The sequence below is a fragment of the Gymnogyps californianus genome, chromosome 4 (genome assembly GCF_018139145.2).
Source record: "Gymnogyps californianus isolate 813 chromosome 4, ASM1813914v2, whole genome shotgun sequence".
In the NCBI taxonomy this organism is placed as follows: domain Eukaryota; kingdom Metazoa; phylum Chordata; class Aves; order Accipitriformes; family Cathartidae; genus Gymnogyps; species Gymnogyps californianus.
Genome location: NC_059474.1, coordinates 30536947 through 30553239, shown reverse-complemented (window position 1 = coordinate 30553239; position 16293 = coordinate 30536947). Strand labels below are relative to the sequence as shown.

General features: G+C 44.3%; 2 protein-coding genes across 24 annotated transcripts in view; one reads left to right on the top strand and one right to left on the bottom strand.

Annotated features, from left to right (window-relative positions):
• Positions 1-11494, bottom strand: part of FIP1L1 (factor interacting with PAPOLA and CPSF1) — a 48625-nt gene extending 37131 nt beyond the window's left edge. For 8 of the 22 annotated variants that reach the window (XM_050895426.1, XM_050895430.1, XM_050895428.1 and 5 more), the window contains exons 1-8: positions 10692-10844; positions 9878-9920; positions 7425-7482; positions 4035-4138; positions 2646-2648; positions 1726-1787; positions 1421-1528; positions 125-255 (exon numbers count right to left, since the gene is read on the bottom strand). In XM_050895426.1, coding sequence (XP_050751383.1) covers positions 125-255; positions 1421-1528; positions 1726-1787; positions 2646-2648; positions 4035-4138; positions 7425-7482; positions 9878-9920; positions 10692-10794 — 612 coding nt within the window. In that variant the 5' untranslated portion in view covers positions 10795-10844. Of the gene's footprint in view, positions 1-124; positions 256-1420; positions 1529-1725; positions 1788-2645; positions 2649-4034; positions 4139-7424; positions 7483-9877; positions 9921-10691; positions 10845-11365 lie in introns of those variants that run through there. The other 14 variants (XM_050895427.1, XM_050895431.1, XM_050895433.1 and 11 more) reach the window with 4 other exon arrangements.
• Positions 11495-15182: 3688 nt separating this feature from the next.
• The window catches only part of SCFD2 (sec1 family domain containing 2), a 212965-nt gene continuing 211854 nt past the window's right edge, over positions 15183-16293 (top strand). Inside the window, exon 1 of one of the 2 annotated variants that reach the window (XM_050895668.1) lies at positions 15183-15921. In XM_050895668.1, coding sequence (XP_050751625.1) covers positions 15186-15921 — 736 coding nt within the window. In that variant the 5' untranslated portion in view covers positions 15183-15185. The remainder of the gene's footprint in view (positions 15922-16293) is intronic. The other variant, XM_050895667.1, reaches the window with a different exon arrangement.

Here is a 16293-nt window from a genome sequence, read left to right as displayed (position 1 = left end):
CAGGGTGGGGAGTCGGGTGCAAACTCTAACAAACGCACTGAACTGGGCAAAATAAGCTTATGACACACAAGCAGCTTTACAGGGAAAAAAGCAGGTAGAATACCACAAAAGTTGTACTAATTACCGTAATTTTATTTGTGGTTGAGGTAACTGGTAAAATTTCAAGACCCATTCGTATTCTCTTTTGTTTTTCACAGTAAGCTTTCCAGGTATCTTCATTGAACCCGTAGTTGAAATAATCAGAGAGATCAGCTCCTTAAAAAGAAAAGCATAGGTTTTTAGGACATTACAAAGTTAATCTTTTCTTTTCTTCACTGAGCATACATACACCCCTATTTATAACATCAAAATGGATTAGGTATTGATCTAAAAACATACTACTGAAATATACAATACAGTCTTGTATCAGTAAACATAAAGTATTCACGGCTAGGACTATAAAAACATTAAAATTTAGTCAGAAAGAGTATCTTGCCTAGCATCCTGTCTCAGGGATCAAGAGTAGATACTTACAGAATATCACAGGATATTATAATCCCCGTATCTTTACAACAGGATAAATGTAAGATCTACAGGTTTGCTGTATGTTCAGTATAGAACCACTCCCTTTTGCTTGTTCTTTATTTGACTCCTCACTTTGTTTTGACTCCTAGTTTCACTTGATGCCACGAAGTATTTTTATTGTAAGAGAGAAACCAGACATAATTGAAAGGCACAGAATATATTTCAAATAGCTAACAGTTCAAACACCAGAATATTACCAAAGGCTTCTTTTTTCCATTTTGTAGACACTATTTGCACTGCCAAAGCAATACACAAACACTGGAAAAAACTATACACAGCCAAGATGTACTGCCACTAAAAAAACCCAACCAATGCTGGTATTAGACAAGTCTGGCCAAATCACTTGAGCCAACCAGACAATACACACAGGAGACTTATGGAAAGCCCATACGGTACCAGCTGCTTCTTCAAAGCTTATGGATGTCTATGCATGAACACAAAGAAGCACAAGCAGTTACGTTTCACCATTCTTCATGCTCAAACCTGCTAGAACTATTTTCCGTTCTGCTTTATCTTCTGTCCTATGGCACAGACTAATGGCAGTAATCTCCACAGAAATACAGACTTCCACGGAGAGTTCAAGATATACATTATTTAAAAAAAAAAAAAAAAGGGCATGTCCTACAGTCTCTTTTTGCTGACATATGTGCGGGATGTATACTAAGAAACATGGTACACCCACACACTCTGTGGCACAGTACAAAGGCAACAAGTAACTTAGCTGCTTTTTCCAAGTTATATTGTACAGTATCTTCTAGCTATAGGGTGGGTAACATCTACATGCAGTAAACGGGAATTACTATTAAAATAATGTACTGAATACCTACATATCAGTTAACATAAACCAAAGTATTACCTGGCTTTCTCCAAGGTTTATCTTCAAAAGAATCTAAATCTACTTCCAGAAGTGGCACACCATTAATACTCCCTGGTGCATCTAGATCCACCCCTTTAACTTTTGCACCTGTGAAGAAAAGTTAGAAAGTTAGAGCCTTCTGTCTCTGCCAGTAGAGTTTTAACAGTTGTAACACGCTTAAAATAGAAATGTAAAGTCAGATTTAAATTTATCAAGAAGTTTTGGAAGTGAAAATTATTTCCTTCATCCAAAATAATCAAACTTTTTTTGCATTTTTACTAATATTACTGTGTAAATTTTCTTACCAGAAGATCCATAAGCTCGTCCTCCTGTCTTAATATTGAGATTCACAGGTGCCGCTCCATAACTTAAAGAAATTAACAAAAAACTGAATTAGACAGAGAAAACTCTTAAAATAGAAGAAAACACAAAACAAGTTAGCTAGATCCAGAAACAAACTGGACCCAGGCTCAATCGCCATCCTGAATCTCTAGCTTTCTGAGCTGGTAACACTGTAAAGTAAAGAGATCAGCCTAGGAGGAAGAGAGTGTACCTTTCTATGCTCAGTAGCAACTTCTCCAACTAATAAACAGTTGTGAAGCAAGTCCCAGTCACTCTTCCTGAGTTGAAAGGATAAAGACCCTGATAGAAACAAGAATGGACAGAACCAGATGAAGAGAGAAAGGAAAAATGCAGTTCATTTAGGGATACTGATGACACTCTGAGGATTAGAGTAAAAACAAAAAAAAAAAAAAAAAAAAAAAAGGGTTTAGACAGATCCTTTTCTCTTTTCATAATTATTCCATTTAATCTGTACAGAAGTGGAAAATACAAGCATTTCTCTACAATGACTGAAAAACTGTCTGTTTCAATGTACTTCTAGCAATCACCTATCCTTGTGACCAACAGAAAAGTATGTAACATTTCACTTTCTAAAATACTTGAGAGTTTTCTTCATAAAAATGCACTCAGAAATCTAGACACTGAACTGATTTAACTACCTTAGGAATTACAGTATTGTTCATTTGGAACATTAAAAGCTAGCTTTCATTACCATTTGCATGCAATGTAGCTGATCCTCACAGGTGGTATCGACCCATAAACACAATGAGATTAGCACATAATCTGTGTAGAAGGTAGTGTATAGTTTACAGCACCACTTCCATGCAGTTTTAGTTTTCATTCAAGTGCTACAACAGTACAAAACTGACACAAAATATTTAACCTTCTGATCTGCCATGATGTATTTTTGCGTGACTTTGTCAAACAAATCTTATGGTTTTTTTAAACAGCAGCTGACTACTGTATGAAAAAACATTTAATCCTATAAAAGGAACTTTTTATACTGAAGTTAAAATGAACAGTAATGTTGAGTTTGTTTTAGATTACTGCCCTTCCATGAACTTTCGGTCCGATTTGCCCAGAAAAACGATTTTTCAGAAAACAACCATTTCTACATAAAACTTTCTACTCTAATTAGATTTAGGATCATCTGCTCATTGTTTTCTGTATTCATGGAAAGAGCACCAGCAAACCCACTGAGAATATAAATCTAGTTTTGCTTTAGTCTCACAAAATTTGAGGTCACTGCCTACACCACAAGCATACCATGTTGTTGAAAGCAGACAAAGAACTGAAAGAATTGCTTTTTTTAATATTACATTGATTTGCACAGTTAGTTTAGGATATGAAATACTGAAAGTTTAAAAATATTATGTTTCAAAAATGAGTAAATCACCTGCATTCTAAAGTTAAGAACACAATAATATACATGAGTCAGACCTACCTGCAGACCTGTCATAATTCTATTAAGAAATAACGCCCTACTAACTCTGGTTTTAATAAGCATAAAAACATTAGGATTGCCAAGACAAACAAGCAAACCACTTCCCTCAGAAAACTTCCATGTAATGAAAAACAATATTTCATAATTTTGGGTAAAATTAACACTGTTGCAAAGTGTTCAGTGAAAAACAAGCCCTGTATCAACAGAAGGAGGAATATGGGGCAATAACAGTAGCAAAAAGTTTCTTGTATGGTACAAATGCCTAAACCATGATCTTGAGAAATTATCTCCAGAGACTGGTAGCTCCATCCTGAAGTACACTGAAATCTTATTTGAGAACATCATTATTCATATTATTCAATCAGAATATTCAATTCAATCAGAATTGAAACTATAGAGGTCTAATTAGAACTGTATTCACTACAAACAGGACCAAGGAAAAATGTTTCTAATGTTCTCTGTACTTACCACTCCACCATTTGCAACAAAAATTTCACCATCACAATAACAACCCTAAAAATGCTATGTAACATAGCCATTCCATAATAAAAAACAACTCTCTACAAACGTAATACAATTATTTCTCAAAATCTGAAAACAAAATTTAACTTGTACAACAGCTCTTCCTTTAAGACATTTCATTGATTTCATTTCACTTCTTTGTTTTCAAGTCACTATATCATTAAAAACATTGTTAAAGAGCTGAAAAAAAACTAAACTGAGACTAACTATGCATACAATTTAACACTGACAAGTATTAAAGAGCCTGAATTAATAATTAAATGTAATCTTGAAAGTTCCCCCAGTTAATGTTTGCAAATAACTTACCCATACTGTGGAGCTCCTGTTTTAATATCCCCTATGGTGACTTGAACATCATCTTCATCATCATCACTATCACTATCACTGTCATCCTCAGCCTCTGCCACCTTCTACGAAAGAAAAAGTCATTGCTTAGACAAAAAGCAGTCACTTACCTTTACAGTGGAAAAATAATCCAGACAAAACTATCCATTCTAGAAATCTTCAAAAGAAGAAAATTCTCCTTTTCCTAGACCTCAGAAGCGAGTAGCATTAACAGTAAATTTAGGAGGCTCATCTGCTAAAATGCTAGAAGTATCTGAAACATCTGGATCAAAATAGGGAAGTATCTTTAATACTAAGCTCTGTTTCTGAAACATGACATTTCCTAAATAAGCATAAAATCATTTCCACTATCTAATATCCTTCTTCCCTCTATCTAGCTCATACACACCGGTTCTACTCTTACCTTGTCACTCAGGAAAGAACTTAAAAGATAGGCAAGACTAGCTTCTTGCCATCCTCAATTACATACCCTGAGTAACTCAAATAAATGTCTTTCCAGTTGTAGATTAACACTGCGCTTCAGAGAAATCTATTTGGTTCCTAACATCGGTAAACGACATAAAATACATGAGATTTTTCAGCGAACAGGCTGAAAAACCAGATATGATACAAGAGCACACTGCATGCTGTTCTGTCCCACAGCATTCAAGCTTGCCGGTAAATAAAATAGTCATGCCAGTTCATACCAAGAGTTCATCCAGTCCAGTGTTTTGGGTTTGTTTGGTGTTTTGTTTTGGTTTCCCCCTCCCAGAGACCACAGGGGAGCGAAAAAACAGGGCAAACATATATGATGCTCCTCCCTAACACTCTTTCAGCTGCTGATTATTATCATCTCAGGGCATTTCCTAAGCCAGTTATGGTTTGTCTATTTGGTAACCCCCAATGGATCTTTCTCTCAAGTACTTGCCCAGACTTCCCTTGGACCCGTATAAACTCCCAGCAGTGACACTCTCTTTGGCAAGCAGTTCCATAGCACCGTCTACTGCATGAAGATCCAACCTCTTTTATTTGTTTTCATTCTGGTTCCTATGACTTTCATTTAACAGTCCCAGTTCTCATATGAAAGGGACTGTGAGGAGTCAGTCCTTATTTGTAGTCTCCATACATGATTCTGTTAGCCTCCATCATATCCTACCTATGCCTGTCTTCCAGGCTGACAAGTCCTTGCCTACTCAGCTATTCCTTGTATGGAAGCTACCTCAATTACTCTTGCTGCTCTCCCTCTCTCAACTCTTTTCAGTTGAAGTAAAGCCTTTACGACATGAGGGGAAACAGAACAGCACACAGAATTCAGGGTGCAACTGAACCATGAATTTATGGTATAATGATAGCTTCCATCTTGTTCTCTATTCATTTTCTGCTACATCCCAAGGTTTAACTGCTTTTTAGACTCCAGACAAGCACTTAACCGTCAATTTCATGGATCCTTCTACATATCTTAGTGCGTCCCTCCTAAGTGGTAATGATCAGCTCAGAGACCACCATTTTATCTGTAAACCTGTTTTGCCTCCCATGAACATCACTCTTCTTTTTCTATACAGAATTTCAATAACCATTTACTAACCAGTCAGTTCTTCACAGACAGTCCTTGCTCTTACTATCTTGAATAACTTTCTAACATCAGAAAGCTTGCGATCCCACAACCTACCCCTTTTCTAAGTAATTTATAAACACATTAAACAGTACAGGTTATGCACCACATTCCAGAGAATCCCCACGGGAGGTGACCTTCCTTTACTGTAAAAACTGAACCTTTACTTCTACCCTCTGTTTTCTTTTACACATCAATTATCCATGTGGGACTCATCTTATAGCTGCTTAAGTTTTCTTAAAATCCTTTGGTGAGGAACTTCTTCAAAAACTTTGTGGAATCCAAGTGAACTTTATCAACCAGACCACCCTTATTCACATACTTGCTGAATCCTTCAGCAAGAGGCTGAACATACTGAAGCCAAGTTGATTCTGCCCAGGTAGCCTGCAGTTATCCAAGCACAGCTGAGCTCTAGCCCTTATCTATTACACGATCTATTAATTTGCCTGGTACATAAATTAGACAAAAATAAGCAGCTGCACAGAAGATGTTGGAGTGCTGTTCATCCTTGCTATACAACATTAATATAATTTACATAACAATTAAGAGTCTAATCAAGGGGGGGGAAGTCTAGATCAGTGTAGATATTCTGTAAATGACAGCTGAAGGCAGAAGACAGTCTTTCAATGTCCCACTGCTGAAAAGTAAAAGTTCACCGCTCCCTCACACACCAGGTAACCCACAGAGTAGAGAGCCATTACAAATGCATCGAACAGAAAATAAAATTTTGTCTGGAGCATGTACCTTTTCAACCAATTTCACTTATAAACAATGATTTCTTAGTTCCCTCCTCACAGAAATATTCACCTTTTCTTATTCAACCAACTTGAACACCATCCATTTTTCTAGGTTGCTGTTGACCCTTCATGTGCACCTTTTACCATGAAGTTCTCAATTTTGTGGAGATGTTCTAATGATATCCTAACAACGCTAGGCTTTATATAGGTGAAAAATACAAAGATATGCAAGTACAAGGAAACCACACCAATGAGGACTTTCAGAAATATTTTAAAATCAGCAAGTCCAAAAAAGTATACTATTGTCTCCTTGTACCTAACATATTAAATCTACTTCCCACTTACAGTATTAGCTTCAGCACAAAAAGCCTCTGGTGCACTGAAAGAGTTTTTCAGTTTAAACAACTGAAATAAGTTTTTTAAGTTTTTATAAGTTTTTTTCCCCAACTTTAAATAAGTTGTAATACCTTTCATAAATAAAGTATTAGACTTACTGAAAAAAATACTTTTGAGAGAGGCCAGTCCTTAAAACTTGCACAAATATCATGATAATGGTTTCTGCATCACTTAGGAGAATTCTTGCAAGATATAAGCTAAAAAATCCCAGTGAAGTAGAATTACAATTTTTTCGTAGAACAGATTTAAACTGTTCCCATTCACAGTAAACTGAGGCCTTTTATCAAGATTGCAACTGTAAATTTCATTTCCTGGTCCTTTCCTTCATCATACTAACACTGAAGTTACAAGACATACTGAACATTGAAGACTACTACCAAACACGTCTGTTATGTTGCCTCTGAAAGGCATGTGTAATTCACCTCTTGATGCGTATTTTCACATAGTTCTGCAAATGCTGATTGTTTATCACGTTCAAAAAAGAAAAATGATCAGAGGATTTTATTTTCCTATCAGTGAGGAAAAATAGAATTACAGTTCATTTAACTGTAAGTCCTAGCCAAATTATGAATACCCCATAAATCAAAACAAATTAAAGCAGTATTTCAAAAACACATTTAAAACTACCGTTTTCACAACGCCATTTTCTGCAGCTTCCTCTTCATTTCCAGGTGGGGGTGGAGCACTTAAACAAAAACAAACAGGAAAAGATGAAACTAGGTACTTATGCACATATTATGTAACACGTATCAGCTAATGATGAAAAAAGCCTTGCTACATCATTCCAGAGAAGAGCCAAAGCTCCAGCTATCTTCTGCATTAACTAAACAAAAAAATAATTTATTAAAAATTTTCCTAGATGAATATGACTTTATATTAGCAGGATAATATTTAACTATCATAAATTATACTAACTGGATGTTTGTAGAATAGTTGGAAGTAATAAGGCACTGCACCTGGATCTTCTTTTGAAATCAAAGTGAAATCTTTCATAATATATGAAGGGAGAATAACAGCTTTCTCCGCCCCCCCCCCCCCCCCCCCGACTGATACTTTTCAAAGACATAATGGAAAAACATTTAAATACCCACAGGTAATGTTGCACTGAATCAAAATTCCCACATCTGCACCGTGAAATTTTTTTCCATCATATGGAATAGCTACAATTCAATGATGAATTCAATTATAACTGTAGACTGAGAACTATGAAAATTTTAAAACTACTGGTCCATCTAAACTGACCAGCACTGTCAAATCCATGCAAATGAGCTGTCTCACTGGGCTTACCTACTGCTGTTTCTTACACAGCAATATTTTCATTTCCACAGTTCCATTAACAGTTAGGATGTTGCACCACAAACAGCAGAGTAAGCAGGGAGCCATTTAGAAACAATATTCTTTCACTGAAAAGATATTTCTGAAATGGAGTGAGCAACTGCCAACTTTTATTAAATAGAATGATTTTGATCCCATCTTCTGTTGGCAAAATACCCACTCATGAGTGTTGCACCAAAACCCAACGCAGCCCAGGTATGGCCCAGGATTCAAGCTTGACCATTTCACTTCATCACCCAGTAAAATGACAGACTAGCTATATAACCTGAACAAAACCTCACGATTTTTATATATACGAAGAATGGCAAAACTGAGAGGCCAGAGACTAAAACTTTTAACAGGTAAACTGTCACCATGCTTCCAGAGTTCCAAACACAACTCATAAGATGCATAAGCTACCATTTGTTATGCTTTTTAGTCCTTAACTATGTATTGAGGCAGCCAAACGTCAAGCTAGACACTACTGACCAGAAACTGGAGTAAAACACCACTGTTTCTAAAGATCATTTCAGTTCCATGCAAATAATTTTCTTAAACAACAGTAACACTGACAAAAGGTGCCAGGTCAAGAAAAGGTAACTGCGCACAAGGAATCAACTGATATGGAATAGCTTCCAAATAAAGAGCAAATAAATAATTAGAATTCTTTGTCCTGGAAAAGAGATGATTCAAGATGAATGCAACAGAGGTCTAGAAAACCGTTAAGTGATATGGAAAAGGTGACAGGAAACAACTCTGTTTCTTATACTACGAGAACTAATGGGAATCAAATAATTGCATCTAGTAGCGGCTTCAAAACGATATTGTATGTAGTCAAATGGTGGAAGTCATTACTGCTGCATCACGCTGTGCTTGCCAAAAATTGACACCAGTTGAAAAAATCAACTGAGCAAGCTTACGGACAAGAAGTCCACCAAGGGTAACTAAATTGAAGAGTACCCATTGAAAAAAATCTGTGTTGACTGGAAGTATTTATAGAAAATAACAATGCATGTTTTCTTGCATTGGCTTCCCCTTTATTTGTTTAATTCATCTTGACAATGAACAATTTCCATATTTTATCAATTGTGAGACTTCTTTCATTCAGTACGAGAGACTGATTCCCATTTCCAGTCAGTCCTTGCTACCAACCTCTATCAACTTAGCTAGATTTTCAAAGGAGCATCTTTGTGCTTTCTCTCATACACCTCCTTATAACTCAAGCAGGCTCCCCCAAATACTTCCATAGCTTTTTCTAAATTTCTTTCAAATACTCTCTTACTAATAAAAAAAAACCCCAAAACCCTAAGCAGGTGCAACCTGCCCACCAAACCAGCTGGTAATCTTCCACTGCTTCCTTGCATTCCTCTTTTTGTAACTACATTGTAAACTCTTTGGGAGTCAGGCTGTCTTCTAATTTCTAAATTATCTAGAACAAATGAAGTCCTGATCCTTTACTAAGACTGCAAAGCACAACGATTACAGAAATAAAAGACCTGCTGGCATTTTGTGAGGGGCTACTGCTGTCCATACAGTTAAAACTTAAAATAACTTTCATATTCAAGTGTCCCAATTTCACAGGTAAAACCACTTCACAGAAAAGCAAAGTCATTCAAGCAGACCAAACATACTATCTTAAGGTGATTTTCAAAGACACCAGAGTGCGTTCAGGCGCTATGGACTTTCAAGCAGCTGGGAAGAAGAATGTAATGAATACAATTTTTGTGCAGCCACGCTACAGGACTTCCAGTTGTCAAGATACTCACCTAGCTTTTTCTTCCTCTGGTCTCTCTGCTTCATTTTCATCTACCACGAGAGAAAAGAAACACAGTAGTTAAGAATAAAATCCCCTGAATACCAACCATAACAGATATCTTCCCATGCAGATTAGGCAAGTCTTCAGTTTACTATTGAGACATTTTCTTAACGTTTCAATTGTGAAATCAGTCGAGCAGACCCCTGAGCCCTCACAGTGCTCTGTACTGACAGGTCCACCACAGGGGCAGGGTTTAGTTTACAGGTTTCATTATGTAACGTAAGGAAAGTCCCTAAAGTTGTAAAGAAAGTTTACGCATAAAAGGTTAAGGCTGCTTCACTACTTCAACGCTGGGAGCCCGGGCAAGGGGGTACTGGGGAGAAGCTCGGCCGCCCCAGGGGTGCGTGTGGGGCAAGGGCGCCATGCGGGCCTCCCGCCGCGGAGGCCCAGCGCGCCTCGGCCTGCGCGGCCGGGACAGAGGGGCCGGGAGACCTTCAGCGCCTCAGAGACCGGTAGCCGAGCACCCGCGGGGGAGGGGGCAGGGAGCCACCGCCGCGGCGGGGAGGGGGCCGCGCACAGGCCCGGGACGGCACCGCCGGAGGGCTGGCCAGGAGGAGGGGACTGAGCAGCCGCGGGGGTGGCGGGACGGGGGGACTCTTTTAAACGGCCGCCGGCCAGCCCGGCGGGCAGGTGCGGGCCGCGCTCAGCCAGGGGCCGGCCTGGTAAGGCGGCGCACGCCGCGGCCTACCCACCCCACACGCCACCACCCCGGCGGGGCAGAGCAGAGCGCCGGGCCGGCGTGCGGGGGAGCTGGGCTGGGGACGGGGGTCTGGGAAGGTCCGTACCGCCATAGAGCCACTCCTCCTCCTCGTCTCCGGCGGCCCCGCCGAGGTCCGCCGACAGCCGCTCCACCTCGCCGGTAGACATGGCCGCCTCCCGCGGGAAGCGAGGGCCCAGGCCCGGCGGCGCCGGGGCCTCCCGCCGCTGGGCAGCACCGCCGCGCCGCCCCGGGCCTCCGCCGGCGCCTCAGGCCGCGACCGGGCGGCGGCCGGGGGGGGGTTGCGAGCGCCCGCCCGGCCCAACGCCACCGCTCGCGGAGGAACCGCCGCCGCCTGCTCGGCGCTTCCCCTCCCCCGCCGAGTGAGTGACACGCACAGGAAGCGGGCCCGGCCCGGCCCCGCGGCGCCCTGGGCACGGGCACGCGGGGGGCGGCCCGGCGGCGCCCGGCCGCGCAGGGAGGGCGGGCGGCGAGGGGACGTGGCCGCGCGCGGCCCGGCGCCCTCCGCTCCCCGAGGGGCCCTCCCGGCCGGGGACCGTCAGTGTGGAGAAGCGGAGGGGCCTCCTGGCTGCCCGCGGGAGGAGCGGGCCGGGCCGGGCGGGAAGGGAGAGAGCTGCTGTGCGGCCAGGCCGGGCCCAGCCCGGGGGCTGCGCTCCCCGCGGAGCCGGCGCTCGCACGGCCGGTCCCCCGCTCTGTGCGCTGCCAGTCGCGGGGACTCACCTGGGCTGTGCCTTCGCCACCCTCCCGAGGCGCGGCGTGCCTGCGAGAGCCGCCTTTCCTTCCTCTCGCTGCCCTTTGTCTCCGCTGCTCTCGGCGGTCCTTGTGCTCTTCTGCATCCCCAAACGCCCGTCCGTCTCCTCAGCAGGGATCACCGGCAGCGTGGCGATCTCCTCTAGCGCATCCTCGCCCCTCTCCAGAAGCAGGACTTGGCCAAACACACGTACAGCCCAGTGCCGTGCTTCTACTGGCAGCTGATGGCAGCTGCCAGGGGGGAGTGTAACCACAGGATAAACACGCTGCTACTTCTACTAGTACTGTCCTAGCTCTCAGCTCAGGGACTCTGCCAGCTGGAGGTAATATTTTAGGTTTAACAACGCTTTATAGATTTCTTTTTTTTTCTCCACAAACTGCCTAATTTTATTTTTAGCTCCAGTAAGAGTTTTAACATTCATAGTGTGCTGTGAATGTTCCAAGTGTAGCTGTGCCTTTCATGAAGAAAATGCTCTGTTTTAAAAGCGGTGGGAAGTAGCAAGCCATTTTTACTGATAATTTTCTTACTTTACATCTGTGAATGCTGCATTAAGAACTGCAAGATTCATTAGAAAATTTAAGTACCGACAACTGTCAAAACAAGTTTTGACCAGTTGTGTGTACAAATGGGGTCTTCAGCTTCTTAGGGTGTTTGTGAAAACTAAAAAAGGGACCCCCCTCTCTCACAGCAGGACAGCTTGTGAAAAATCAGACCAGAGGGCTTGACTGTATTATAAACACATCACAGCTCGGGTGGGGGAAGCTTATTCTTTGAATTGCCTGCATAGAGAACCTTGTTTTGAAGTTTCATATGTGGCATGACATTTCACTGGAGTTCACATGAACAAACTACCTTCTCAAAAGGCATTTTTTTTTTCCCCCTGAAATTAAATGTTTGGGTGTCATGTACAGATCATGAATTGTGTGGTATAATTTGGTAGGTTTTCATCATGCAATTCTGGTTTTTATACATATAGTAGTGGAGTCAGCAAAGGTGTTTTTCACCCAAAACATTTCTAGACACTTGTTTCTCGTAAAACAAATTTGTATTGTAGTACCTCTTACTGGGCATCAGTGTCTTTCTTCATTTTCATTCCTGTTTTGTTTACTTAGCCATTTAACAAACTTCTGGCTGACATTAAAGGATGCAGTAGAACTCTAATAGTACCCTTTGACTGCAGACACAAGGAAGAATAAAGAAAATACGTTTGTGGAAAACACCACAAAGAGAAATCAGGAGTAGGTGCAGAAAATAAAATCTCTTAAAATACATCAACGCAGCTCCTCAAAGCGGTTTTCCTTGTGGAAACCTTTAAATAGACATCACGTTGAGCTGGTGGTCACATAAAAATCCATCTTGAACAGCTTGAGCAGCTTGAACACTGGAAGCTGGCACAAGAAGGCTAAGTCCCCAAAATAGTTGCCAGCCTTCCACCGCTCCCAGGAAGATCTTTACCCACCTCTGGCTCTGGTGGGACAGAGAGGGTGCTCCGAACCTGTTTCCTGTGTTACTTCTGAGGACACAGTGCTGGCCTAGATGGCATTTTAACTTCTGCCCTCAAAGATAAAAGCTCCCACCAGTCCCAGTCTCTGGAAGGGACCTTGCAGTTTCTCCTTACTGCTGCGCAGAGGGAGAGCAGCAGTTGGGGCCTGAAAAAAAGGCTTCTCCCAAGGCCCTGAGTAGCTAAAAGGCTGAGGACAGAAGACAACATCTTTGCAAGCTGCATAAACATCTTAACTCATGGGTTACACTCCAGAAACCCACAAGAAGATATCAAGTTTACGGGAACCCTTTAATACAGTTCTTTTTCTAACACAGTAGTTGTAAATTTGCACATGGGATAAAATAAGCTGTAAAAACTACTTAGATAATTTTGTTTTGTAATTTAACCACTGTGCTTTAAACTGATTCACCTCATTTTGTCTTCTGGCTAGTAATCCTTTTTTTCAACATTGGCACATGCAGAACTAGTTGCAATCTATATGGTATTTATAAAGTAAAACAGCTATTTGTTTTCATTAAAAAGCATCTGCTGTTTTGACAATATGTCTGGAAAAAACCCCAACCCAACCCAACCCTACCCTAAAGAGTTGGACAAGCCAGAATGTATCTAGCATTTGTCCATGGCACTCAAACATAAAGCAAAAGCTCAGAGATACAGAATCTCTGAGATAATTCAATCTGAGAGGAGGATAATTCTACTTGTGTATAAGCCCAGGGGCCCAGTGGTTAACCATCTCCAATCCTTTCTTGGCATTCATTTTTCAAATCAAAATAGTCGAGAAGGCTATTAACTTACATATTTTTCTAGCATCATAAAGTTATATGCCCTGAGGTTAAAATAACAGATTGGGCTTGGAACAGCACAAAGACATAAGTCTGAGTTTGGAAGAGGGAAGAACGCATTGGGGTAGGAAAGTGCATGGAGCAGAGTGGAAGGAGAGGATTTAATGTCATTACTGGAAATCTGGTGATTCCACATTACTTGTGTTTTTCAGTGTTCTGAAACCAGCTGAACCTGCAAGAGACCTAAGACGACCAGTTAAGAGAGTGGATGAACTAATTAAATAATTTATCTTTTTGTTATTGCTGACAATCCCACTATGTCAGAAAAAGTATCCTCCTCCTTCTGTACTAAGGAGGTTGCCCAAGTGAAATACTATGTGGAACACAGATTTGCAAGTGAGCCATCCATTCTCTGGGGAGAAGAAACTGTAGATGCGTATTATAGCATTTTTTCTAGTTAGCTTTGAAACTGATTTTGAGATCAAGAGCTTTTTAAAGGAGAAATGGAATTAATTTGTCATATGTCTCCAACTATACCATAAAAGTTGCATTTATTAAAAGCATGTTTCTTGTTGCTAGCTCATCAACCACTGGATTTGTTAATACTAACACAAGAAATACAGAATTATGGGACAGGGAACGGTAATGGAAGTTTCACCTTTCCAGTGCTGTACATTTAAAAAAGTATCAGCAGAACAGTTCTTCTCTTGGTATAACAAAGGTACTGATGCAGCACAAAACAGGTGGTGACATAAATAGTGACACTGAATTGTTTTAACATGTACCAGGAGCAAGACCAAAGAAGCTCCCAGCCTTTTCAGGAAAATGTCAGGCAAACCTGAACTGTCAGTGCTCAGATGTCCCTCCTGGCAGCGGCCAGGGCTACAGACTGTAGCAGAGCTTCTAATACAGACTGTAGATGAGAGAAACGTTTTAATGTCTGACAGAATTTGGCACTGCCAGCGAAAAGAAGAGCCCCCTACCCTCTCCTCTCCCGGAGGTGTATCCCTGCTGCTGCTCTCGCGGCGTAACAGACCTGGGCGGGAGAACTGGCCGAGGCTAACTCCTGGGGAGACCGAGCCCCGGGGCGGGCGGCAGGAGCGCTGCGCGGGCAGCCCTTCAGCAGACGCCCAGGCTCCCGCGGCGTCTCTGGGGACGGGCGGCCCCTCGGTGGGACACCACAGCAGAGCCCCCGCGGCCGGAGGAAACGCCTCGTCGCCGCCGTTAACCCCGCCGGAGACCCCTGGGCCTCCGCAGCCTCCCTCGGGCCACTCCGTCCCCGCAGAGACCCCCGCTGCCGCCAGCCGACAACCCCCGGTGACCCCGCCACCGCCCCCGGTCCTGTCACGGGGGAGGGACGGTGCCCCCCCCCGTATGCCCCGCCCCTCCCCGCCGGCGGGCAGCCAACCCGCGCCCGCCGCGTCATCCCGCGGCGCCGCCGCCGGCGCGCCGGGCACGTGCGGTGTGTTGTGGCTGTCAGCGCTGCCCGCCGCCGCCGCCGCCATGGCGGTGCCGGAGCTGCGGCGGGTGTGCCGGCAGGCCTGGGAGCCCGTGATCGCCAGGGCGCGCCGGGCCGTCGTCTTCCTGGACGCGGCGTCCGCTGAGGCGCTGCACTGGGGCGGCGGCGGGGCGGGCGAGCTGCTGGCGGCGGGGGCGCTGGCCGTTAGGGCGCTGCCCGCTGAAGCGGGGGAGGTGGCGGGGGCGGCCCGCGTCGTCTTCGTGGTGAGCGGGGCGCTGCGGGGAGGCACAGCCTCCGCCGTGCGCGGCGTGCTGGGCCAGGGCGCCGTGCGGCACTGCGTGCTGGTGTCCGGCGGCGAGGCGGAGGGCGGCGGGCCGGCCGAGCTGGAGGAGACCCTGCGGCGGTGGATGGGCGAGGGCGGCAGTGCCGAGGTGGTGCTGCGGGGCCCGCCGCTCCTGGCGCCCGTCTCGGCGGAGCTCGGCCTGCTGCCCGCCCTGGCGACGCTCCTCCCGCCTCTGCCCGGCCCCGCCGGGCCCGGCCCCGCGGAGATCGGGCTGGGCGCCCTGCCCGCCGAGCTGCGGGCGGCGGTGCGGGCCCTGGTTGGCGACCTCGACGCTCTCTTCACCGCCCTGGGCCTGCGGGAGGAGAGCTTCGCTGTGGGGGCCCTCAGCAGGGTCGTGGCTGCTGAGCTGGCGAGCTATGCCCCAGCCAGGAACAGGAGGAGGACGGCCACCAACAAGGCCTCCGTCGTCTTCTTGGACAGGACGTTGGACCTCGCTGGTAAGAAACCCACCACTGGCGGGGACTGTCATCCCTGCGGGCCCACATCCACCCCATCAGCAGGTTTTCAGATAGTTGCAGGAGGAGTCGTGGCCTGGGAGCATGTGTAGCACTATGGCCATGGTGGTTGCGCACATATCCTTGCTCCCCAGTGGGTCATGGAAACCAAAAGTAAAGTAGAAGGCTCTGCTGGAAACACAAGGGTTTGTTTCTGGCACTTCCACTTTGCTGCAAGCTGGAGACCTCAGCTGTGCCTGTGTGTCATCCCAAGGTGTGAAGGAAATGGTCTGCACAGACTGTGCCTGGTGGATTACTGCGAAGCATTTCCCTGTGTATCTACTTGTCACCCTTGGCATTATACCTGTCTAAACA